We start from the raw sequence: 24902 nt of genomic DNA on the forward strand, positions 1-24902 counted from the left end.
CTCAACGAGCTCAGAAAGCTCTACGAGTGGATCGTAAAGGGAATAAAAACCGATAAGCATTCCGGTAACACGCTGAAACGCATTATTGCCTTCTTAGCCGATATAGCTCGTTAAACCGCACGCAAGCATGAGACAAGGCCTCGAATATCAAGTCATCAGCGGAAAAACGTACAAGGAAATATACATAACTTAGAAACACTTTGGTCATGGAAAAAAAAACAAAAAAAAACAGACTTTGAAATATAAAGACATCCCTTTAAAAATAATATAAAAAAAACAAAACATTCCTCTGGTGCTCTAAGACACGAGTGATGGTGTCGTGGAGGAACATGAATGATTGTATAATGCTCTGTTTTGCATTTTTTGGTAATGTCTTGTGCCATTCCGACGACGGACACCTTTCTTTAAAGGTTATCGGAGTGCAAGGCGAATTCATCGAGTGTCGGTGGAGTCTACGCAGAGCGCCATGTCAGCCCATTCTTGCTGGGCTCCAGGAAATTCTCCACTAGGACATCAATGACTCTTCTTAGCTCTTCTTCAAGAAATGACTTGTCGCTGGAAGTATAAAATAAAAACAAGAAAACACAATAAATATTAGAACTCCAGGCTTCTTATAGGTGTAAATTTCATAGATCTTCTGTCAATGTTTGTTGTTGATTTCACTCGGTAAAGTAAAAGGGGTTCCACAGAAAAAACACCCTTGAACTTCACTGCTAAAGTCCACCCTGATAGAATGAGATAAAGCTAAAATGAAAGAAAATTAAATTTATTTTTTTATAATAAAAACAAGACTTAAAGAAAATGTTGGGCACCCTGAAATTTGCCGTTTCTATTCTGAAGACCTCCAAGAAACAATGTGTCCTGTTAAGACACGGCCAAACTTTTTCCTATGCTTTTATGTCTTTGTGTTGCATCTAAGACCAGTAATCCCAACATCATTCAAATGGCTGATGAGTGAAAACCATGATGGTAAAAATGTGAACATTATCTGTGTTGGTCTAGTCTGTGACCCAAACAGAACGCGTTCCGTTTGTAGAACTCACCACTGCCCCGGCGAGCCGCACATCTCAGCGTAATACTTGATCTTGGGTTCTGTGCCGCTGGTCCTCAGGGTAGCCACGCAGCCATTCTGGAACGTGAAGGTTATCATCTGGCTGTTCTTACTCACAGGAAGAACCTAGAAGCGACAGAAGGCCGGTGAGACTATGCATTACGAAGGGCCAACATCGGTGAGCATCTCCTGCAAGACGGGTACAGCCGGTCCGGCCCCGTGAAAGATGTCACTGAAATTGCTCCATGTTAATGCGTTACGCAGGTCTGACTCGGGCAAGAGAAGCTCACTGGGGCTGGTCCATCATAGTCATATCTGGAGGTCATCATGATGGGTCAGTCAGTAGCAAAGCATAACCTGTTCTTTATCGCATTTAGGTCCAAGCATGGATACCTTATCTTGGGAGGCAAACTAGATGGGCCAAATGGTCAATATGTAAGTTTTTGTTCACGTAAAGTAAATTTTAACCAGAATACCATGAATTCCTGCACTTAATTAAACTGATTCATATTCACATTAAATGCCAAGAAATTCCTATTGCAGGATCCAAATAAGAACTACGTGCACCTACACATTTCTTGTTTAGCTGGCTGCTGTCGTAGCCCGTGGTTACGTCTCTGACGTGGAGGACGCCGTACGGTCCGCAGAACTCGGGGTACTTCTTCGGGGACCCGTAATTCCGCAGCCGTTCAAATATCCTCTTGATAGTCGCCGGGTCGTAGCAAAGAAAATAAGAGGTTTTTGCAATATGGTAACCATATCTGCCAAGGTAAACAAAATAAATGTATATAAAAAAAGGGAAGCTGCCTCCTTTAAAACTTAGCATGAATAAGTTTATTAGAATTTTCCCCTTAACATTTGCTTTGTTTGTCCAGCAGCTTGTCTTGAAAATAGTTTAAAAGCTCCCCTCGGGAAAGCCGTGATCGGAGGCAGCCTGTGGCGAAGCCTGCCCAGAGAAATAGACCGCTACGGTCTCCAAAAGGTTAATATAATGTCCGAAGAAAGTAGAAGAAAGAAGAATTGAAAGTGCGCGAGGGCTTTATATTTTTCACAGCAGCACTCTTTTTACGCTTGATAGATCTAGAACACGGCGATAACTTTCAGTAGGAGTTCTGCGAGTACAGCATCGCTAGAGATCCTTACCTTTCGTATATCTTGATAAGTTGCTGCATCAGGCTTGTACCATTGGTGTCCAGATAGGCCGCCATTTCAGCAACCACAGCCGCGGCGCTAACTCCGTCCTTATCCAGCACCTGCGTCCCGCACATAAAGCCTAGAGAAAATGTTTTAAGATCTGATTATGCGGCCTGCACATCCTAACTTCTAGTTAAAGAGGAGACTGCACTCAGAAATCCAACTTAAATTCCACTCAAATCGAAGTACATCTTGGTCAGCCATGTTGGGTATTTTTGAGCGAGTTGAGCTCCTGTTTCTAGATGCACCGGACCAGCTCTGTACCCTCTCCTTAAGAATCTCTAATGTTCAAAACGTTTGTATTATTTTGGTACATAGAACGACCAAAACACGAGGAGAAACAGTGACGTAATCGGGGGGAGGAGTCATGACGTGAGGACGCACGACGTGATGCTCCGTGAGTAGGGGGGTTGAAGCTCGCCGGGACTCGTTACACCAATGCGGCATATCGGCGGTTTTTTCGGCTGTGTAGTGCCTGGGACCGGCTCTTTTTTCAATCGGCTCGGCCGCAAATCTTTGGCGGGAGTATCCGCGACCCCCCCTGCTAGTCTGGGTGGAGGAAGTCGCGGCAACCGCGAAAACACCGCGAAACACCGCGAAACATCGCGAAATAAATATCTGGCCGAAGCTCTGGTGGTTTGGGTCTTAATGTGCAGCCGAGAAAGTCGTGACGTCCAGGGAGAGAGAACGTGAGATGATCTGTCCTGACCTGAAAGACAGCGGTAATATATTTATGGTTTAACCTCTTAAGCCTCACAAACAGTTGGGAAAACTGAGAAAACCCGTGAGTGAACCGTGAGGAAAGCCGTGAGTTAATCATTAACTGTTTGAAAGAGTGGAGACGGCTGAAATAGATGTGACATTATTATATAAATAAGAGGATTTCTAAATGTTTGGACTCTTTTTCAAAATTAAGTTCCTCTCTAAGGCTTGAATAGTTTTTTTGTTTTAATTTTTTTCGGTGACCTGTAGCTATGTGGAATGTTCTTGAAGCTGAAAAGAGGATCTAGCTGAAAAGAGGATTAAATTAATATAAAATGGTGAGCTCTGAATATGGGCGAATGATTAGGGCCTAATAAAGAAGATTGTGTTGATCATTTTGGAGAATCTTTAGAGAAACTTTGGAGAAACCTGTTGTATATGCTGAGTTTTGAGAAGTCAAACGAAAATGAAGAAAGATAAGAGATCTGCTAAAGATAAAGAGCAAGAACAGAAAAAAAAGAAAGACTACAATGCATCAGCTTTTTTTTCGCCAGTAGTCTCAAGAGATTTTTCCAACCAACCTGGAAGTCCTAATGTTTGGACAAATGAAATAAACAAATCAGGCCTATCAAGTACTGATGATCCTCAGCTGGATCTTTCAGGTAGCGTACCTATTACAGCTGAACAAATGAACAATAGCTTGGCTCAGATGTTGGAGCAATTAAAATTGGAGATTCAGAATAACACGAAAGAAATAAAGAAAGACATTAACAGTTTGGGAGAGAGAGTTATCAAACTGGAAGAAAAAATTGATACAACTTTATCCCAAGTAAACAAAAATAAAGAGGCTATAGGAAGCATAGAGGATAAAATGGCCCACCTGGAAGAAAAATTATCAATATTTGAAGATAATATGAGGCGTAAGAATTTAAGGATAAGGAATGTACCGGAAGAGATACCATCAGGAAATCTAGAAGAATACCTAATTGAGTTTTTTGAGAGCATGGGATTAAAATTCGAAAGAAAGGACCAAATTTTTGAAAGAATTTATCGCATCTCGAAACCTAAAGGTCTTCCAGTTTCTACTCCAAGGGATGTAATAGTTAAAATTTTGCATCTTAAGAATAAAGAGTTGATCTTAAAAGCATCTTTCGCTAATCAACCGAGAATAGAAAAATTCAAGAAACTTATGATATTTTCAGATCTATCTGTATATACCCGCAAAAAGAGAAAGGAATTCTCTATAATTACCCAAGAACTGAGAGTTCAAAATATCTCTTATAGATGGGGTTTCCCTGTAAGTCTTATAATTTATAAAGACAATTCCAGATGGACATGTAAAACACCGGAAGAAGCTAAAAGTCAATTGGAACGTCTTAAAAACATTGAGGATGGTGTATAAAGAGGAAAGAAAGAGAGAAAGAAGAGAGAGAAGAAAGAAAGGAAAAAAAAAAAATTTATGTTATTAACAGAAAAATCATTTCTCATGTCCTATATTATAGAGGAGATATTGGAGAAGCATAAAGAAATATATTATTTCTGTGTATCAGGATTATGATTTGTAGGTTAGCTGGAAATAAGCGAGGGAAATTATTTGTGTAATTTTAATTTAAGTTTGTTATTTATATACGTGCTATTTTTTTTTTTTTTTTTTTTTTTTCTTTTTTTTTTTTTCCTTCACGTATTTAGTGTTATGGATGATACACTTTCTTTGTGGACAAATTCACGATTATTTATTTAGGCTCACTATTAGCCTATCATACGTATCCATTGGTATGGATGATTCACTCTCACCGGGAGATATGTGTATCCTTTTTTTTTTTTTTTTTTTTTCTCTTTTTTGGTTTTACAAGGGTCTCGTATTGTCACAGCTAGGCTCACTATAAGCCCATTATATGTATCCATGGTTATGGATGATTCACTTTTATTTTTGATATATATTTATGTGTTTTTTTTTTTTTTTTTTTTTTTTTTTTTGGTTTTGCAGGGGTTTCGTATTGTCACAGCTAGGCTCACTATAAGCCCATTATATGTATCCATGGTTATGGATGATTCACTTTCACTTTTGATATATATTTATGTTTTTTTTTTTTTTTTTTTTTTTTTTTTTTTTTTTTTCCCACGTATCCAGAGTTATGGATGATACTCTTTCATTGTGGATAAATTCACGTTTGATTTATTTAGGCTCATTATTAGCCTATTATACGTATCCATTGGTATGGATGATTCACTTTCACTGTGATATATCCTTTTTTTTTTATTTATTTATTTATTTTTATTTTTTTTTTTTGTTTTGAAGTGGTTTTGTATTGTCACAGCTAGGCTCACTATAAGCCTATTATACGTATCCATGGTTATGGATGATTCACTTTTATCTTGAAATATATATGTGTTTTTTTTTTTTTTCCCTGTGGTCCTAATACAATAGTCAGAGATTGATTTAGGATATGAATGAGTTATGTTTATTTTATTTTGTGATAAGGGAGAAGCTGTAATACATGAATTATATATATATATAATGTATGCTGGAAATTATAGAGAGTCCCGTCGAGTCCAACCCTTCTTATTCTTGACTTAGATAGAGTCTATATATTCGCGCCTAATGTGGGAGAAGACGCGTACACTGAGGAGTAGGAGAGGTTCCTCTCCTCATGTAATTTTGTTATATGTCGTCCTTTTTAAGTGTTGTTTTTATGTTAATGTTAAGGAATTTCGCCATACTAAGGAATTAAAAAGTTGTGCGAACTTATGGTCAAATGGATGACTATAAATGTCCAGGGGCTAAATACTAATTATAAAAGAGAGATATTATCTAAAACTTTAAAGAAAGAACGTATTGATGTGGGTTTAATTCAGGAATCCCATTGGCTTAAAATTAATAGTAAGAAAATGAAAATAAGGGGCTACTTTGTAGCGGTAAATGCTTCTTTAGACCATAAGAAGAAAAGAGGGGTGGTAATATTAATTTCTGAAACAGTAAAATTTGAATATATACATCAAGAGGCTGATTTAGAGGCTCGTTTTGTGATTTTGATCTGCCGACTAGATGATAAATTATATACAATAGTGAATATATATGCCCCTAATAGAACTCCAGAGCCTTGTCTAAAGAAATTATTAAATAAAATTGAAGAAATTAGACAGGGACAGATGATATTAGCAGGTGATTTCAATATGGTTACGGATACAAGTCTAGATAAACAGTTCCAATCTGGAGTTAAATGTCCGCTGGATTTAGCAAAGCAGGCAAAGAAATTCCAACAGTTATTAAAAGAGCATGGCTTGTATGATGGGTGGAGGGTATTTAAACCGGGAGAACGAGACTATACATATTTTTCTAAAGTGCATTTGTCATATTCAAGAATTGATATGTTTTTGGGAGATCAGAATTTCATAAAAGATATAGAAAAAATTTTTATTTTGGAAATTTCGTGGTCGGATCACAATGCAGTAGTAATGTCAACTTATGGAAAAAATGTTAAAACTCTGAGAAGAGATTGGAGGCTGAACAATAATATTATTCATAATGTGGCTAATCAGGAATATTTGGCAAATATGACAGATCTGTTTTTTAAGGAGAATGACACTTCAGAAACTTCTTTATTAAATATTTGGTGCACCTACAAGTGTGTTATGCGAGGGCATTTAATAATGTTAAGTTCTAGGGAGGAAAAACAATCTTTTTCTTCCTCAGCAGAGCTTCATTTAGAGTTTAATCGTCTCTCAAAAGAAAATAAACAATCTCCTTCAAGAGAAACTACAGAGAAGCTTACAAATATTACAAATTTAATTAATGCTCACCATATGTCTAAAATAAAGGAAAATCTTAAAAAATTAAACCAACAGTGGTATTATAAGAATAATAAAACAGATAGATTTCTTACAGCAAAACTAAAGAAAAAAGTAGCCTCTCAACGTATTTATAAAATAATAGATGAGGGTAAGTCTTTTTATAAACCACAGGATATAGGGGTGGTTTTTAGAAAATTCTATCAAGCTTTATATAATATCCCAGATCAGACAGAAAGTACCACTATATATAATTATTTAAAGAAATCAAATATGCCTAAACTCTCTAAGGAACAGTTAGAAGAATTAAATTGTCCAATTAATCCAGAAGAGGTGAGACAGATAATTGATAAACTGAAGAAGAATGTAGCCCCTGGCCCAGATGGATTTACGAATTCGTTTTTTAAAATATTAAAGGAGAAACTGGCCCAGAGGCTAAGTAGGATCTATAATTCAATAGGAAATCAGACTCACTTTCCACGGGAAATGATGCAAGCAAATATAGTTCCCATTCTAAAACAGGATAAGGACCCGGAAAAGATCTCCAATTATAGACCAATTTCCCTGACTAATACGGACACAAAAATATTTGCATCAGTGTTAGCAGCTAGATTAAAAAATATAATTCCCTTTCTAGTGCATAAAGACCAGGTGGGTTTTGTTGATGGAAGATCTTCTAGTAGTAATATAAGACGATTGATCCATATTCAGGATATTAATCAAAAGAGTGGTGAATATATGATGACTATGTTTTTAGACGCTGAGAAAGCTTTTGATAGGGTTAACTGGAAATTTATGAAAGCATCATTGGAAGAATATGGATTTATTGGTGATATACTAGATAAGATAATGGCTCTGTATGTCTCCCCTACTGCTAGAATTATTAGTCAGGGAATATCATCCCAATGGTTTTCGATCAAGAACGGAACTAGGCAAGGGTGCCCATTATCTCCCCTTCTATATATTCTTTCTCTGGAGCCACTTGCTCAAAATATAAGAGATCATCCCTTTATTAGAGGCTGTTTAAATGAGGGTAAGGAAGGGAAAATAATGCTATATGCCGATGATATTGTGATTACGGTTCAGGACCCAGTTATGTCAGTTGAATACTTACTAAAAGAAATAAAAACGTATAGCAATATCTCGAATTATAAATTGAATATATCAAAAACGAGTGCAATTTTGGGAAATTTACCAGACCCTATTATCCAGACCCTAAGAAATGATTATACATTTGAGTGGGTAACTAAAGAAATAATATATTTAGGGATAAAAATAACAGTAAACCCTAATAAATTATTAGAAACCAATTTTAAATCCCTATTAGCTTATACCTCAGCTACCTTAAGGTCTTGGGCAAATTTAGAGATCTCTTGGTGGGGAAGGTTAAATACTCTTAAATCTTATATCCTTCCTAAATGGATATATTTGTTTAGATCGGTTCCTCTCTCGTTTTCTAAGTTATGGCTAAAAGAGATACAAAGGGTTTTTACCAAATTTATATGGGGGGATAAACCCCCGAGAATATCTATGAAGTCATTGAAGAAAAATATAGCTCAGGGTGGAATAGCTTTTCCGGATATTAAAAAATATCATGACGCAGCAATGATCTATCATTGTTCAAAATGGCTAATAGATATAACCAAAGATGAGGCATGGTATAAAACAGAGTCTTTAATATTAAAAACGAAAGACTTAAGTTTTTTATTGTCGTCTAACTCCCAAATACAAAATGCTGAAACTAATTTAATATTATCAAATTTGTTGAAATTTTGGAAAGGCTATAGAAAATCAAAAAAGCTAGGCTGTGTTATGTTACCAACTGCTTCCTTACAGTTTCTCCAGATGAATATTAGGGATCTGGATATAACCAATTGGTATGCAAAGGGTCTAAAGAAATACAACCAGCTGGTTCGAAAAAATAAGGTTAGACCTTTTGAGGAGCTAATAGAAGAATTTAATCTATCTTGGCAAGACAGTTTTACCTACTTACGTATTAAGAATTATATAGAGTCTCAGAAGAGATTATACAACGAGACCAATGGTAGGATAATATCTTTGATGGAACAGGAAATAAGCATAAGAAAAGTGATCCAAAGTAAGGTATGTGATGAAGAGGATTTTCGAGAAAAACCAGGAGCATATGTAAAATGGCAAAATGATATAGGACAACAAATTGACTGGGAGGAGTGGTGTAGACCATTCTCCCAGTTAAGAAAAAATATACATTGTTTAAGCTTGATCGAACTACAATATAAAATAATGAATAGATGGCATTTAGTCCCAGAAAGGTTGAATAAGATGTTTCCTCGGGTCTCTAGTTTATGCTGGAGATGTAATCAGGAGAAGGGATCTTATGTCCATATATGGTGGAGCTGTCATAAACTTGATAAATTTTGGCGTATGGTTAGTTCAGTTTTTGATCTGCTAGAGATCACTGGAATACATTTTTCAATGGAGAGCTTTATTCTCCATTTACTATGGAAGAATGAAAATAATATACAAAAATATTTAGCTTTTCATATTTTAATGGCAGCCAAAATTCTTTTGGCTCGTAATTGGAAAAATCAAGAAGTTCCATATTGGGAAAAACTGAAATTCCAAATAAACTTTCAATTACAGATGGAAAAAGGTCTTTTGGAAGGTAAACAAGAATTAATAGCCTCTCAGGCATTGAATAAATGGTCTTTGGTGTTTTCTAAGGATATATTAGAATAAATTTTGCCCTTGAGCGTTCTTCTCTGTGAGTAAGAGTAATAGATAGCCCCTGGATTCTTGAATTTTGTTTTTCTTGATCTTCCTGTGTATGGCGATTTCCAACATTTTTGTATATTGACTATAGAACGGTATGTTTATATATTTTCTTTTTTGTCTCGTCTTTATGTGATGTTATTGTAATATGTTGATATGTATAAGTGATGTGGATTTTTTTGTTAAAAAGAACAATAAAAAAAAAAAAAAAAAAAAAAAAAAAGAGAAACAGTGACGTAACCTTATTATGACATTATGTGTGCCACAGATCTACAAGGGGGGTAGAGTTTTCCACCTTGGAGGGATCCATGGTGGAAAAAGAAGACTCCATTTATAGTAGTGACTTGCACCAGTCCCATTCTTAAGACCTAAGCCAAGTCAGGCCAGATGCCACTACTGGGTCTGGCCTGACTTGCTTTAGCTTGTGATGGGTCGAGGTATGTACTTTTCCAGCACAGACCTCCATTGCGGCTCCCACATGGCTGCCCATCAATGTACTGAAGCAGACCTCTGTGATGTTATGTCATATCCTTGCGTTCTGCTTCAATATTTTGCGAGGTAGCCTGCCCCGACCCTGCCTTTAACCACAGCCCCGTTAACGAAGGCTTCCCCGCTTTGGGCAGCTGAACTGTAGGGGGGGTATGTAGTTGGAAGCTGCAGAAGACCTGGAGAATGATACTCCTTGCAAACGTTCTACAACTTGGAACGGCTCTTTAATCCTTGGAGTCCCAACTACATACGGCGTACTCTGTAGGAAAACAGGGTTTGCAACGATGACCAAGAACGTAATGGCATTGATGGATCAGGGGTCGGTATTGCAGGAAATATGATATAGAACCCTGCTGGCACATGTACCCCCTATGTGAACCACACAATATTATTAAAACAAAAGGGAGGGGGCTTTTACAGACTCCCATCACATTCAGCCCGAGTGACGGAAATGTGTAATCATCAAAAGCAGGTGCACCCGAGACGCAAAACCAGGTACTTTCTATGTTTAGGGAATTTATTCCTCTAAAATGCACACATAAGAAAGGGCTAACCACATCAGTTGGTAATATTCACTAAGGGGAGGCCCTTTTAGGATTTTTTTTTTTAAATATATTTTTATATTTTGGCCACTATATCATGTCACATACGAATAGCTTTATCCATACCAAAAACAAATACATTTCCCTAATTATAAGCAGTTTATAAGGATGTCACGTAAACACTGCAGCAAAGTAGGATACCTATGGATTCTTCAAATGCAAACAGGACTGTTTTCCCATTATCCAGGAGAGTTTTCACTCTGTTTCCAATCCATTTAAATCCAGGCAAGGTTTCCTGGGGAAAATAAACACAATCGTGATTTTAACAGAATCCTTGTAAAGATTATGTGCAGAGCAAAAGCATTGCTATTCTTAATTTGTTCTTTTCACAGAAATGGGGCAGGAGTCCTCTGTACAAAATGGAAAGTACAATTAAAAAAAAATAATAATAAAAAGGTCAATAGTTACTGATCCAGCTCTTTATCTAGAGCCTGGGGGTGTCTGCAATTGGGGACACGGCACTCCTAGCACTTTCATATCCAGAGGAAAGAAGACAAACCACGATGTACGCAGCTTTTCTTAAGCTCTTTGTGAAAGTTCTTCCTGGTATTGTTAGTAGAAAAACCCCTTTTCCCCCCGTGTTCCGCATAATAGAAAGCTGGAGGTTTTTGGTTCCTTTTGGACAGGTTAAGTCTTTCAGAGACAAAATATATAATGACGCGTCCAGACTTGCATAAGGATATGGAAAGAAGACCATTGGCAATATATATATCGGTGGAAGCAAGACCTCCTTGATGTACAATGTTTCGGCAGAGAACTTGGTACGTGTTCTAAACACTGTAAGCAAAACAGATACCGCCATTGTGGTCCAAGAGGAGATTGGTTTCTTTTGTGGAAGGTGAAGGTTATTTTGGGCCAACATAGAAAAGGATGTTGCGTCATTTCAAAATTTCAATACCTTTCCCAAAATTTCGAGGTCTCTACATCTTTTCCTACGTTGGCCCAATAAAAGGAATCACCTTTGACTGAAGTCTCCAAGTCCTAAACGAAAGCATAAAGAACATGAGAATGTGTTAATTGGCTAAAAAAATCGTATAACCCAGAGAAGAAGAACAAGATCAGTCTTTCAAAGCGGGGCAAATTGCTCTACTAGCCCTAAATGGTTTCCCTTGCCCTCTGTTGACTCTATCTTGCTTACTTCAAAGTGAAAGCCTTCCTTTGCAGCGACGGCTCGCAGAATGACTGAGGAGACGGTCGTCGCCAGCATGTAAACGTCCTCAACATCTGACCCCTTCGGGCAATTCTTCTTCCAACAGAAAAACAGCCACCATCCCAGAAGCGCGGCCAGTTCGTTACCGGTGAATACTTTCCAGCGACCTCTGCAAAGCAAAGCCACAAGATCACCACCAGGGCTTCACAGGCAGAACTAAATTGCAGTCAGAAGGAAGCGACCACAACATGGGATACAGAACATATTTTAAAGGGGACCTCCTCTCTCAAACCAGGTAATATAAAGGACAGGTTTAGGTAGAATATGTAATTATGCATAAGGGCCGTACGTGTCTTGCAGCTCGGCGACGGCCAGTCTATCAGCATCTGGATCTGTTGCCAATACCATCCTAGCTCCCTCCGCCTCGGCAAGTCTTAGAGACAGCTCCTAGAGTGAAACATCAAAGATCACTTCCATTACGATCACTTCCATTACCCATACAAATTAGGAAGGGCCTTCTTCTCAAACCACAGAAGTATAGAAAAAATAAGACTTTTTAGTCCTAATAGGTGAAACAATCTATGCTAAAATATATTTAAAAAAAAAAATTCGGTACACAGGGGCACCAAATGTTTAAGAAATAACAAAACCTATAGAGAAGTGTCAATGCAAAAAGGAAATCTTAAAAAGCTATAGCAGAATATAAGACTCCAAATCAGCCAAAAACGATTGTTCTTGTTCTATATTAACCCATATAAATAGCATTACCAACAATACATAACAGAAACCAGTATATTGGGAACAGAAGAGATTGCCCATACCAGGACACACTCCCCCTCCTCTGGGTTTGGGCATTTCACTGTTGAAAAGTTTGGGTCTGGGTCTTTCTGCTCGGGGACCGGAATCGGCGGGCGAAAGCCGAAGACGGTGAACGCAGACTGTACAAAGTCGTGACCGACTCCGTGAAAGGACGTGTGCACGAATTTCAGCGGCGTCTTCATATTTAACTCTCTGTAGAAAGACAACGGAAAGACAATGACAAAGTATTAGATGATTCGAGGTGCAGTCACATGGCGATTAGTATTCCCAATAAATAAAAAATAAATTACGGTTCTGGGAGTTTAATTACTAAAATGTTAAATTCAGCAGATTTGGCACTTCTACTCCTGTTCACATCCCAGGTGATAACAAAACGCTGGCACACCTTCAAAGACGAGATGGTCAGACGAAATATCATTAAAATCATCCAGTAATTCCTTTATTAGGAATTATTGAATGTTTTTATGGGCACAGTAAAGGAAAGGCTACAAACCTTTACCTCACTGTAATTGATACACTTTTTCTTACATTACTGAGGTCTGACACATTTGTATCACTCAAACGTGGCACACAGTGCAGATATTTGTTATTGTGCTACTTTATTTTTTAACCATTATTTATTATAATTGTATGATTTGTATGATAATTATAAACATTATTTAATATTAAATAAAGGTTTAACTATCGGTAGATAAAAAGACAAAAAACAAAGCATTTGTATCGTTACAAGCTCCGAAGTATTTTAGAAGGCGGTGTGTATTTCAGAACCGTTTATTCAGGTCGACCTGCACGTCCTGCGAATGTAGGTAGCAACTAACTAAGTATTTTTGCCTAGATCAACGCAGGGGATCTTAACTAGATCCACTCTACCGTTTGTGAGCGATGCATTTTGGCTTCTGAAAACCCAGGGAAACTAAAAGTAACTTTGGCTTCTATCAAGAAAGCCAACGTTATTGAAACAAGTTCACCATCTCTGTAAGTATCTTATTTTCCACATTATTAGTCAAATGAAATTTGTGCCGATTTAAAAACAACCCATCAACTGTAAACAGTTTGTGCCTTTAAGGGGAAGATACCTGTTGAAACATATGCTGCTCAGATCCTGCATGTAGCTGTTGGTTATATTTTCCAAAGGGTCTTTCACAAGGGGGCTGCTCTCTGCCAGATTCTCCCTCCACGAATCATCCCACGGCTCGGAGCTCTCGTCCACACACTTCAGGATCTCCTTGTCGTGCGGAGATGTGATCTGAGCTCCGTTTTCCCAATAAACCTTTGCGGAGGGGAACGCAAGGGTCTCAATAAGGGTCCCATAACAAATATATATATAATCAACGCAAGACTGGACTTCTGATCAGGCTTCCTATGGATAGTCCTTTGTGATCATTAAATAAAATAAGCCTTAATTTACATCCGATGCTAAATTCAGTCCTTTAAATACATATCCATCACAAGAGGATATCATAAAATGCTGATAATTTGCACTTTATAATATTTCACAAAATATCATTGGGCTTCCATAAAGCTATGGCAGGGTCTCGTTTTGGGAAGCGGCTACAGACTAATAAGAAAGGACACTAATGCCCAGACAGCTTTGTTACATTTATTTAATGACGGCAGATTCCATAGCGCTATAATAAGCGGACAGTGAAGATATATATGTAACTGTGTAAATCATCAAAGTCCTGCTTACCTTGTAACCATTGTCCTCCTTGCGGTTATGAGAAGCCGTTATCATAACACCGGCAATAGTCCTGAGTTTTCTGACGGCGTAGGGCTGGAAGGACCAATACAGGCATTTTACGCTATTAGGATAGGCTTTTTAGGCAATAACGCACATGTCAGATAAAGGCTGAGAGTTCCCAGTAACCACTCGCGAGGGGTTTTCCCCCTAGGATAAGCGTTGCTGGGACGCTCGCTCCACTGGTTTTCCTACACAGAACTATCTGAAGCCCCGGTGCTCGGTTCACAGAAAATAGGCGGAATCCACATTTTTAGAAGAAGGTTGGCCCACACATTGATGCTACATTAACAGGAATGGCAACTGGGTGGCGATAGAGAGACTGAGGAGATGTACATACAACTGTGAATGGTCTTCAGAAAAATACCAACCTTCCTAGCTAGTTAACTAACTAGAATCCGCTCCATTAATTATACAGAACTAAAGACAAACAGAAATCGACAAAAACATACACAAATCCCGAGAAACCAAGAGACCTCAGCCCAATAATTTTAAAACTTTGTTTTCTCTCGGCTTAATACGGTGATTTCCTTTTTTCCCCCAATTCGCTTTTTTCTTACGAAAGGTTATATATCCCAACGATCGAAGCGTGAAGTACTTACCACAAAGGGAGTCGGGACGTATTTGGAGAAGAGGTACACCGGGATGCCTTTGCTTAGGAGGACGGCCGCAGTGAGCTTAGCAAGTCTAAGGGGACAATATAAAAAAATGTCAGCTGAAGGTGCGCGACGATTGTCCCCGGCAAGGCGTCTGCTGGCAAATAAAACATCAACAACGTTCATGAACCACAAGTCACTTGCACCCGGCTCACCGGCCTCCCCCAAATGCCTCTGCGGGCCTGATTGATGGGGAAATGATTAAATTATGGCTGGGTTTTTGTGGCATGAGATAAAATAATAAGAAATGAGGAGTGGATGGCGAGGAACTTTAAGGAAGGGATGGATGAAATGAAAGAGGGGTGGGTTGTATGACATTTTATAAAAACATTTAAAAAAAAGAAATAAAAAAAAGAAGGGAAAATCCCTCATTATGCTCGCTGATGTCAAGTATGAGCAGCAGGGGTAGGAATGGGCATGAGGCATGGAAATGACAATTTTAGGCCTGGCATGTATTAAGACAAACAGGAACAGCAAATAAAGAGGCTGCCTCTAACACTAAGCATGGAAAACCCGGCATTATTGTTTTTCCATTGAAGTTCCAACTTTTTACTCCCCTTACAAGTAAAATGAATTCACAGCAGAACCATTCGGGCCATCTAGTTTTTCATGACGGTAAAACCATCTTGTATTCGAAACAACCATATGCAATGCATTTTCACAATCTCACCATTACATTCCACCGGGAGGCTGTTCCATTTATCAACCATCCTCTCAGTAACGCAAAACGTCCTGCCGTTACATCTAAAGTCTCTAAAGCCTCTAGTTTCACCCTGTGGGCTTTTATTTTGCAATCATTTCAAAGTATATAGAGTATAAATGAGACAGAGAGATCATCCGAGAGGGAGCATGTCCCCTTTCATTTGTAGCCTTAAGCTAAATAAACTAATATATATATATATATATATATATATATATATATATGGAGATGTGGCAAACATCAAAAGCCAAATCCCTCCATATGTTGAATATTAAAGACACCACTGCTTTAATCTGCCCCATGTGTGGGGTCACTGCTAACAGGATGGTTAAGGCTAGTCCAATCTCGACGTAACAGAACGAACAGAGTCAAGGAGGAACCTTAAGATGAAAGAAATGAAAACGCTCTCTGGGGGGCAGTAACTGGAGACGCGTGGCGTCCTCGTCTTACGATGTGTCGCACCCTCCGGGTCTGTTTTTAGCCACCGGGATCGTGTTCGTGGGCTCAGCTGTCTGTGACTGTTAGGACAGTAACGTTCAGTAACTTTATGGGAAGCTGTCTGCAGCTGATGGCGTCATATAGTAAAACAGATGTTTTTCTAGATATGAAACGAGTAAAGGGTGATCACGGGTAAAAGTAGATAAGGGAATGTTGATCCAGGGTGGGCCTCAGTCGGTTTACTTTTACTTTCTTTTGGATGAACTAATATGGGTTTGTAGAATGGATGAACCTGATAGACTCATGTCTTTTTTTTTTTTTTTTTTTAAACCTAATCAGCTACGGTCACGATGAATGTAGATTTTTTTCGACATGGATATTACCCACCTCTTGCTGCTGCAGTTGCTGGTCGCTTGCCCACGAGTATCATATCCGACCACAACGCCCCTCTGCATGGCGTCAGGGAAGCATCGCTCCAGGTATAGGTACATTCCCTGCGTAGACACATTGATATAAAGTGGGAAACATTCAAGTGAGAAAATGTACAATGATTATACCGTATTTGCTCGATTATAAGACAAGGTTTTTTTCAGAGCAAATGCTCTGAAAAATACCCCTCGTCTTATAATCGGGTGGTCTTCTAATCAGACCTCAAATAGAGGTATGACTATGAGACTAAGATCCAGATCCCCCGCAGCGCTGCAGGGGACCTGGATCCTCCTGTCTTGTAACCTCAGCTGCTGCTGGCGAAAGTGCGGACAGCAGCGGAGGTTGCATTTGCGCGTACCTTCTCACTGCCGGGATAGCCCGCCCACTGCCGGGGAAGCAGAGCCGGTCGGAGAGATCAGAAGCAAGACCGGGACCCCGGGTAATTTTCTGGAGGAGGCGGGGCCTAGCGCGGTCGCATAGCTTCATTGCGTAATCCCGTGGGAGCTGCACTAAGCGCCTGCTGAGGCATCGCAGTGAGTGAAGTGCCTTAATTGCTTGAGTGTATATTAGTGCCTGGGTATCTAAGCGGGTATATTCGTGTCTGGGTGTGTAAGTGTCCCCCTATATGCCACTCTGCCCCATGATATGCCTTTTAACCACCTTTATGGCTGGAATGTCCCTTTAAATAAACTTTTTTTTCCAGCCAAAATATTTTCTGCTTGTGGAAGTCCTTCACCATGCACAGCCATCAGCAAAAATAACCAGCTCTTCACTGGGATTTACGACTGAAGACTGGTCACGAGTTACAGGAGGCTGAGGTTTCAGGTCTATGCAGCAAAGCGTTCACCCTCCTCGCTTGTCATTACCTGCAATTTAGAACACGGAACGGCCGATACTGCCCGACTCTTACGATGTTTTGGTTCTAAAAACGCTCAAAGCATCTAAAGCTTTTGAGGAATGCGGAACTTGGTCCGTCCAGCCTGCTTCAGACCAGAGAACGATTATGAATGATTTCCCAAGCATGTTACAACATTATATAACAATGATCCTTGTAACTACGGACTTGCACGGTCAGAATAGAATCCCAGTTAACTTTCTCAGTTATTTTACACTTGCACAAGTTTGTTGTTTCCAGTAATCCGAAACCAGTATTGAGAGTTTAATACTGCAAGGTTTAAAGCTACAGTAATAACTCTAAAATAAGTATTTTTTTCAGGTTTGTCCTGCTGTCCTCCTTTTATGTTTTCAGATTTTAAATCTATTTAACAAAAAAAAAAAAAAGTATAGAAAGAAAACAGCATATAAAAAAATTAAATTACTATCCAAATTCTGAAAGACACAGTAAATGTAAATTTGGATTTGTTCCAACTTGATTTTCAACGAAAATTGCCTGTTTTGTGCATTTGTACGAACCTCCGATAATGAGGAGGGACCCCCAACAATGACTCATCTCTCCCTTTTCCGGGTCGGTTGCCAGTAATCACGAGTTGTTATTTTTCTGGTGTCATACAGGCTTAAACCAGCTATGATTAGGGAGGAATGCTATCTAAACTGAGCAAATCCTACCTTGCATTGCTGTAAAACTTTTAATAATATCTTTACCCTGTCTCACATACTGACTCCCCCACCCCCTCCCAGCCAGCATGGCCGCTGCATCTGCCGAGAGAGATCTGATGAGACCAGAAACTGCCGCAGAAGGTAAGTGAGAAGCGATACAAGGCAGGGGGCACAAAAAGGAATGGGGACAGATAGAGAGGAGTTTCCGAATAATAAAAAATAAAAACAAAAGAATTTCATCCAAGCAGAAAGGGCACTAGGCAGGAAACTGAATTCTTCTACAAAAACCGAAAACATTTGTTAGCAACTATTTTGGGCCTCAGACACAAGTCTAGCAAGCAGAAATGTTGATAAGTAAACTGTAAAAAAAAAAAAAAAAAAAAAAAAACGGTGTGCAAATGATCTTGTACTGGGCAATAACAAAGACTTAAAAAACTAATAAGAATCCAAATGGGGGGGGTGGGGGTTCAGTCACAAGCTGGAATCTTTTCCCCCATACATATGCACTATATAATCCGGCTACAGAGTACCCCCCCCACACACAAGTTTACATAATAAAGCACAGTTACCCTTTGTAATCCCACACTGCACCGACATATATTTGGGAGCTACAGGGTTAATCCTGGAATCAGTCCTTGAATAGAGAAAAGGTTGTCAACAACCTCTGAAAAGGTTTTTTTACATGCTGCTCAGACCCGGCCAGGACTCGTTACACAAAGCAGTTACACAATCGGAAGATTTATTAGCGCACGCCGCCGTGCTGCTTGTGAAACGAGAGTTAGCATGTGCTGAGCACGCCCGACACACGCAGGAAGCACGCACGGTCTACACGTGATCCCGTTACTGAACAGCAGTGTTTGCTTTCCAAGCTTTAACATTAACTAATAGGGAGCGATCCGCCATCCTTGGAAAACGCAGACTCTGATACGCCAAATTCCAACATAATGGGATACAAGCTAAAATAAGAGTCTAATATTTACATGGAAATAAAATGATTTAAATGGGGTTACAGATTTCCAACAGAAATGACTGTATAAAGTGACACTCCAGCCATCGTATGCTCTTTAAAAGGACAGTTTAATGTCCCTGACAGCCCTACTACAACACAATGCATCCAGTAACCCTAACCCCTCTGTATTTTATTGTAGCCAGGCTGCAAAAATCAATCGGGCTGCTTAATCTTGAGCCGAACACATCTCCCACAGGGCATTTGGCTTGGCGAAGGCGAAAGAGGCAAGTATATGGGGGGGGTTCTGCAGAATACCCTCCCAAGCATTTGCAAAATGAACCACACACCCATCCTATGCATTAATGTACACATGATGGTTGGGAGTGTCTTTATAGGGACAGTTTACTATGGAATAATGTATTTTAAAACACTGAGTAGCAAGGACCCTCTGTGTGGGGAAAGGGGGCAAACGCATATGATAGCCGAATCGTACCTTTACATTTTTGTGATGCCCTCTCGTAAATGCAAGGCGAGATTCTGCAGAATCCCCCCCCCTCATTTGTCGCTTTCCCCACCATCCACCATATGTTGATGTATTTTAATCATACTAACATAAAAATTGTGTTAAAGGAACCTCTATCTTCTGATTGCCCGATAAACAACCAAACCTCCAGGACCGTCAATCAAACCATTATCGATGCAAAACCAAGGGCATCAACTTAAAGGGACAGTTTAATGTCCATGACAGCAAATGTGCCTAAAAACCCAATGAGGACACCCCGTGAAGGGCAGATCTTTGCAGGAGCATCCCTTTAACGCAGATCCTCACACACATACAGCCGGTTGGTGATATTTTGACCTGTAAACTGTTCTTAGAACCTGCATAACGTGAAGCTTTATATTTTTTTTTTTATCTTTAGAATCCATTATTGGGCCAAAAACGCTTTAAATCAAAGACCTGCGCAGCTTGCAATGCCCAACACGGTTCATATGCTATTTTAAGGTGAAACAAGCTCACCCCCCCCCCCCCCCGTTACCTCCAGCCAACGCTTATACAAACACAGGAATATACGGCTAACGTGATGATATATTGATATATTCAACGGCAGATAAACTCTGTTTGAACACCGATGATAACATTACTGCGCCCTCATTAACTCCGGGACCGATTTCATTTCATTTACTCGGCGAGCGTTCGCTTTGCGTTTATCTAACCTTTGCCCATCTCTAATTGAAAAAGACTCCGCAGTAACTCTTAATGACGCCAAACGGTAAACTAACGTGATATAAACACTTACTGACGTCGGGTTAGATAGTTAAGGTAATTGAAATGGGAGAAAAGACAGGGCAGAGAGACAGCGGATACGGCAGATCAGCACCTCGGACAGCGCACAACGGAGGTATCAACGGCCCTGCACCAACGGAACATGCCTGGTGCGTGAATGCGTGGGTAACAGGTCTGTATAGAGGGTCTACATAAACCCCAGCGCTGTACATGGCAATATAAGCCCCCCCAGTGCTGTACATGGCAAGATAAGCCCCCCCAGTGCTGTAAGCCCCCCCCAGCGCTGTACAGAGCAATATAAGCCCCCCCAGCGCTGTACACAACAATGTTGGTTGTCATTGAGACAAAATGAGATAAAACCAGGTTTTTGTCAGACTCCCTTTTTCTGCAGACCTGGAGCCGCCGTTGCTGTCAGTCATGTGATATTTTGGGTGACTTTCCCGGCTCAAACACCACACTGAGCTGATGCTTTATGGCAGTGCTGATGAAGTCCATCCCTCCGTAGACTTTAATTAGTCAGAGTATCTTGGTGGTGACTAAGACTGGGCCATTCTATTGTTTCCCACAGGCAGTATGATAAGGAGAGTGTTTGTCTAATTGATCGGTCTCAGACTGAGCGAGAACTCAAAACTCAAATTATACTATGAGATATATATATATATATATATATTATAGATTATACCTCCCTATTAAGTCATCCCTTTTGTTAAATGGATAATTATTGTTATCTGGTTCTGGCCGCCTTTTTAAGGGCGAGTGGAGAGATCTTTAGGGCAGAAAAAATGAGAATCCAAAGCCCCACAACATTCAGTTTCATACTGATGATGATCTGCACATTAATCTATGGCGGTTATGTATAGAAAGTGATTGTGGTACTAAATCTGAAAAGCTGTTTTATCGCCGTGGCAACAAACTGAGCGCTGAAACAAGTAGGAGCATTCTATTTGTAAAGCTAGCATTCTACACTAGCTTTACACTCGGACCACTTCTTACACACAACCTTCCGAGAATGCCTTATTGCATCGCACTACAGACACCGTGAAACAGCCTAATGGACGGACTTTTCTACACCAAAAATCAAGGTGTGAATCAAGATGATTATATAACAATATTGGATTCACGTGGAGATTCTGGAGTTGGCGTTTGCACTGATCTGAGCCAATTGTATAGCTTTTAAGCGTAATTAAGTACAAAGTTTCTGCGAGTCTACACGTGGCATCAGCATGTAACAGCACTGGTGCGTGGAATCACACCATTTACAGAGTATTCCTATTGGCCGCCTGCCCTGCGCCGACTTGTATACAGCCAATAGAAACGCCGGCTTCGTTGGGAGTCATGGACTCACAGCCTGGCTTCCCCTCTTTGAAGCAGCGAGGTCTGCCTCGCCCCGGTTGCCCTGTGGCCAGCTCCTCACCTGCGTCGTCTGTATGACCGTCAGGTCGTTGATGTGGCTGAAGCCGGCACCCATAGCCGAGCGCAGGCCGGCGGTGCCAAACGACATCCGGCAGCAAAGGCGTTCCCGTAACTCCTTGGTCCTCCCATCGTGTAAGAGGCTCTCTATCTGGGCTTTAGTTTTAGGATTCTGCAGCAGAAACAAAAAAAAGGAGAACGTGGGATTTAGACGATTCATTTATAATATCAGCAAAAGCATCGTAGCCACTAAAAGTAAGAACAGGGCCGAGCGCCTTCACCCAACAAAGCGTCGCAGTGCCCACGGGGATATAAAGAGTTAATCGTTATTATTAAATATTATATTATTAAAATTATATTATTAAGTAGATTAAGTTTCATAACGCATGCCCAGAGCCAGGGAACCGCAGGATCCACTGAAGTCCCATCTGAAGGGTGGGATCCAGAATGAGAAGCCACACAGCTATTGGCATTATACCCCGACTGGGGGCAATTAATAAAATGAGGATTTCAATGGAGAAAACCACAGAGCCAAACGATCAGAACCATGCAGCATTGGTCAAGTACCTACGGGCTAGAGCCTCCAGGACTGATTTCTACAGATCTATCACACACACAAAAAAAGGACCTTAGTGCAAAATGACTGTAAGGGAGTTTTTACTAGAGTAGTAGATACATGAAACATCCAGCCATCAGAGGTGGCAGAGGCTAATAGAGTGAGGGGATTTAAACATGAATGGGATAAGCATACGGCTCCTGAATCTAAGACGAGCCCAAGGACGGTCAGCGATCAATATACAAAGTCATAAAAGAAGAGTAACATCATGATCGGAGCGCCAACCAACGCAGTTTCATCCACAAGCACGTTTTCAACCCCAACACACAACTTTCGGAACCCGAAATATATACTTCTCAATTAATTTGCGTTTTTTCCACACAATTCGGGTATAACTCAGCAAGCTGGCCACAGCCAAGAGCGGGGGAGAGGCAATTAAAATGAGAGCATTCTCTGGAAATCAATTTTAAAAAAATATATATATATGAAATGAAAAAAATATATGAAATAAAAAATTCTATTCCACAGAATCATCGTAAAGAAAATTCAGATTCCACAGGCCGGCGGGCTATCGTGTGCGCGGCCTAAAAACTGCGTTTAGAAGAGGTGCGACTAAGACGCTGGTGTCCAGCACTGCTATGCATAGCGGGGCGGATGGCACGTGTGTTATTATACAGGGATCTAAGACGTAACGGTGTATTTATTGCCGTGAAGGGACCAGCGGGATCTATTCACTAAAGGGAGAGTTGGGTTACAGCTCATTGACTTCACTAGTGAGATTCTGCTACATGAAGAGCTCGGCTGGCCCTGGGTGATGTATAGTTAAATCAGCAAAGCTTCTTTTCACATTGAATTATACATTATACAGGGCCTGGTCATTGCTTGTGACTGTCGGGAGTTAAAACCCCATTTCTCCTGCCAACTCCCTTTTAGTGAATAAACTATTATTACTGTAAAAACGGCAATTAATAATAATAGCGAAGAAGGGGGCCCAGGGCACCGGTTGGATGTCTGGTGGGGTGGATGTTACTCGGTGTAACATGACACAGGGACCGACAGGCAGCAGACAGACAGACAGGCAGGCAGGCAGACAGACAGATACCCCCAGTGGGATCCACAAAGCAAACCAGGCAGGTGGCAGCATTCTGTGTGTAACTTTGTGTTGTGTTATTGTGAGATGCCGTGTATCAATGTGTATTATATATTTTTTGTGTGATACTGTGTATCATTATGTATTATTGTGTGATGTGTATCATTGTGTTGTGTTGAGATCACTAGTCAACCTGTTGCATTGTTGTCCCATCACATAACACCAGGATGGGAGAAGATCCAAGCAGGTGAGTAATGACTACACAGCGTATGACCCTGTGTGGTGTCTCTCGGGCCGTGTGGGTACCGTGTGCATGGCAGCTGATGTCCGTGTAATGGCTGTGTGTTTGTGTGTACTTGTGTGGGTCCACTGTGCCCAGCCGCTGGATGCGTACCGAGCTGTGTCGATGTTGTGTATCCGGTCTCCCCACTCACCCTGTCCCACTGCAGCCACTGCCACACAGCGGTATCGAGCTTCGGGTCCCCCGTAGACTTGCGGATAAGGAGGTTGGAGTTCACATCCCCCGGGGGTTCCTCCATCTTCACACCGGGTTCTCGGTCCGTACAAACCGCTTAAACACACCGAGCCTCTCGCCGGGATACACAAGCGACCTGTCTACGCCACAGGCTGATAGCTAAGCTGCGGGCACATTGCGCATGCGCGGAGACGACAGCTAAGCTGAGCTCACGGCGCCGCTTGGCTGGGTGAGGGTATTGCGCAAGCGCAGAGAATCCCACGAAACCGCAGATCTTGTGGTCTCGTAGCGCATGCGTAGTTGCGTACAAAAGACACCACTAGGCGTTTGTGTGGCTGCAAACCGGCGCCTGACCGTGAGGGAGCTAACAACTAGCTGGTGTAGCACATATCTGTGACATTTAAATTAAAACATAAATTACCATACTCTTATTAAACGGACACTGGAGCCATTATCCCTATAAATGTACCTGGCGTCCAAATTTCCCGCCAAACTAGTTTCCATGCATATGTCATTCTTAGCATATCCTGTCATAAGTAATGGCGGCTCAGGGGGGTCTAATGAGACCCTCCTCGTGTGCATTTGCATGGAAAATGCTCCCATTGATTTCAATAGGAACACTTTTCTGCCACGTATTGTCTCCCATCACCTATTGAGTGGAAGGCTGTGGCAATTTAAATAGTGTTTAACCCTTTGGGACCGATTGTGTGGTGTTTTTTTTTTTATTTCAGAGCATTTTTGCCATTTTTACCGTATGGTTGCTAAGCCGTGTTTCCCCTTCTACCGGTGATGTACCCAAACCCGTGAGACATTAGACTGAAGTAGGGTCTTCTTTTGAAACCACAGAAATACATAATAGTTTTTAGTGAAATATTTAGAATTTCTGTACTTTGGCTTAGGATTTCTTCTTCACGGCAGGCGCCAAAGCTAAACAATAACCCAGTTTATGTTCAGTTTATGTAATACATAGGTTTTTAAGTGTTAGAGGGACACATCCGTCCCTTACATAGTATCCTTTAATGTGCTTTTTTTTATTATTTTTTTGTTTTGGGTTAAGGGTTTTTTCCCTCTT

General features: G+C 40.4%; 1 protein-coding gene across 1 annotated transcript; it reads right to left on the reverse strand.

Annotated features, from left to right (window-relative positions):
• Positions 1-304: 304 nt before the first annotated feature.
• On the reverse strand, positions 305-23986 carry PGM2L1 (phosphoglucomutase 2 like 1). The gene is made up of 14 exons (XM_053456630.1): positions 23790-23986; positions 21714-21881; positions 16467-16573; positions 14888-14972; positions 14238-14321; positions 13624-13817; positions 12550-12739; positions 12078-12175; positions 11717-11897; positions 10720-10813; positions 2195-2324; positions 1623-1812; positions 1044-1177; positions 305-555 (listed from the first exon to the last, which is right to left on the reverse strand). Exons 1-14 carry the CDS (start codon positions 23892-23894, stop codon positions 453-455), a joined length of 1863 nt encoding a protein of 620 aa, XP_053312605.1. The 5' UTR covers positions 23895-23986; the 3' UTR covers positions 305-452.
• Between the last annotated feature and the right edge of the window lie 916 nt (positions 23987-24902).

Source organism: Spea bombifrons, chromosome 2, assembly GCF_027358695.1.
Source record: "Spea bombifrons isolate aSpeBom1 chromosome 2, aSpeBom1.2.pri, whole genome shotgun sequence".
Classification (NCBI taxonomy): Eukaryota; Metazoa; Chordata; class Amphibia; order Anura; family Pelobatidae; genus Spea; species Spea bombifrons.

What these genes read in the sequence shown, in the direction of transcription:
- PGM2L1 (XM_053456630.1), bottom strand. Translation starts at nt 23,894, where the DNA reads ATGGAGGAACCCCCGGGGGATGTGAACTCCAACCTCCTTATCCGCAAG. An exon ending in AGCAGCATATGTTTCAACAG is followed by an intron (nt 12,740 to 13,623) that starts GTATCTTCCCCT and finishes GTCTTTCTACAG; the next exon opens with AGAGTTAAATATGAAGACGC. An exon ending in TGCGGCTCGCCGGGGCAGTG is followed by an intron (nt 556 to 1,043) that starts GTGAGTTCTACA and finishes TTATACTTCCAG; the next exon opens with CGACAAGTCATTTCTTGAAG.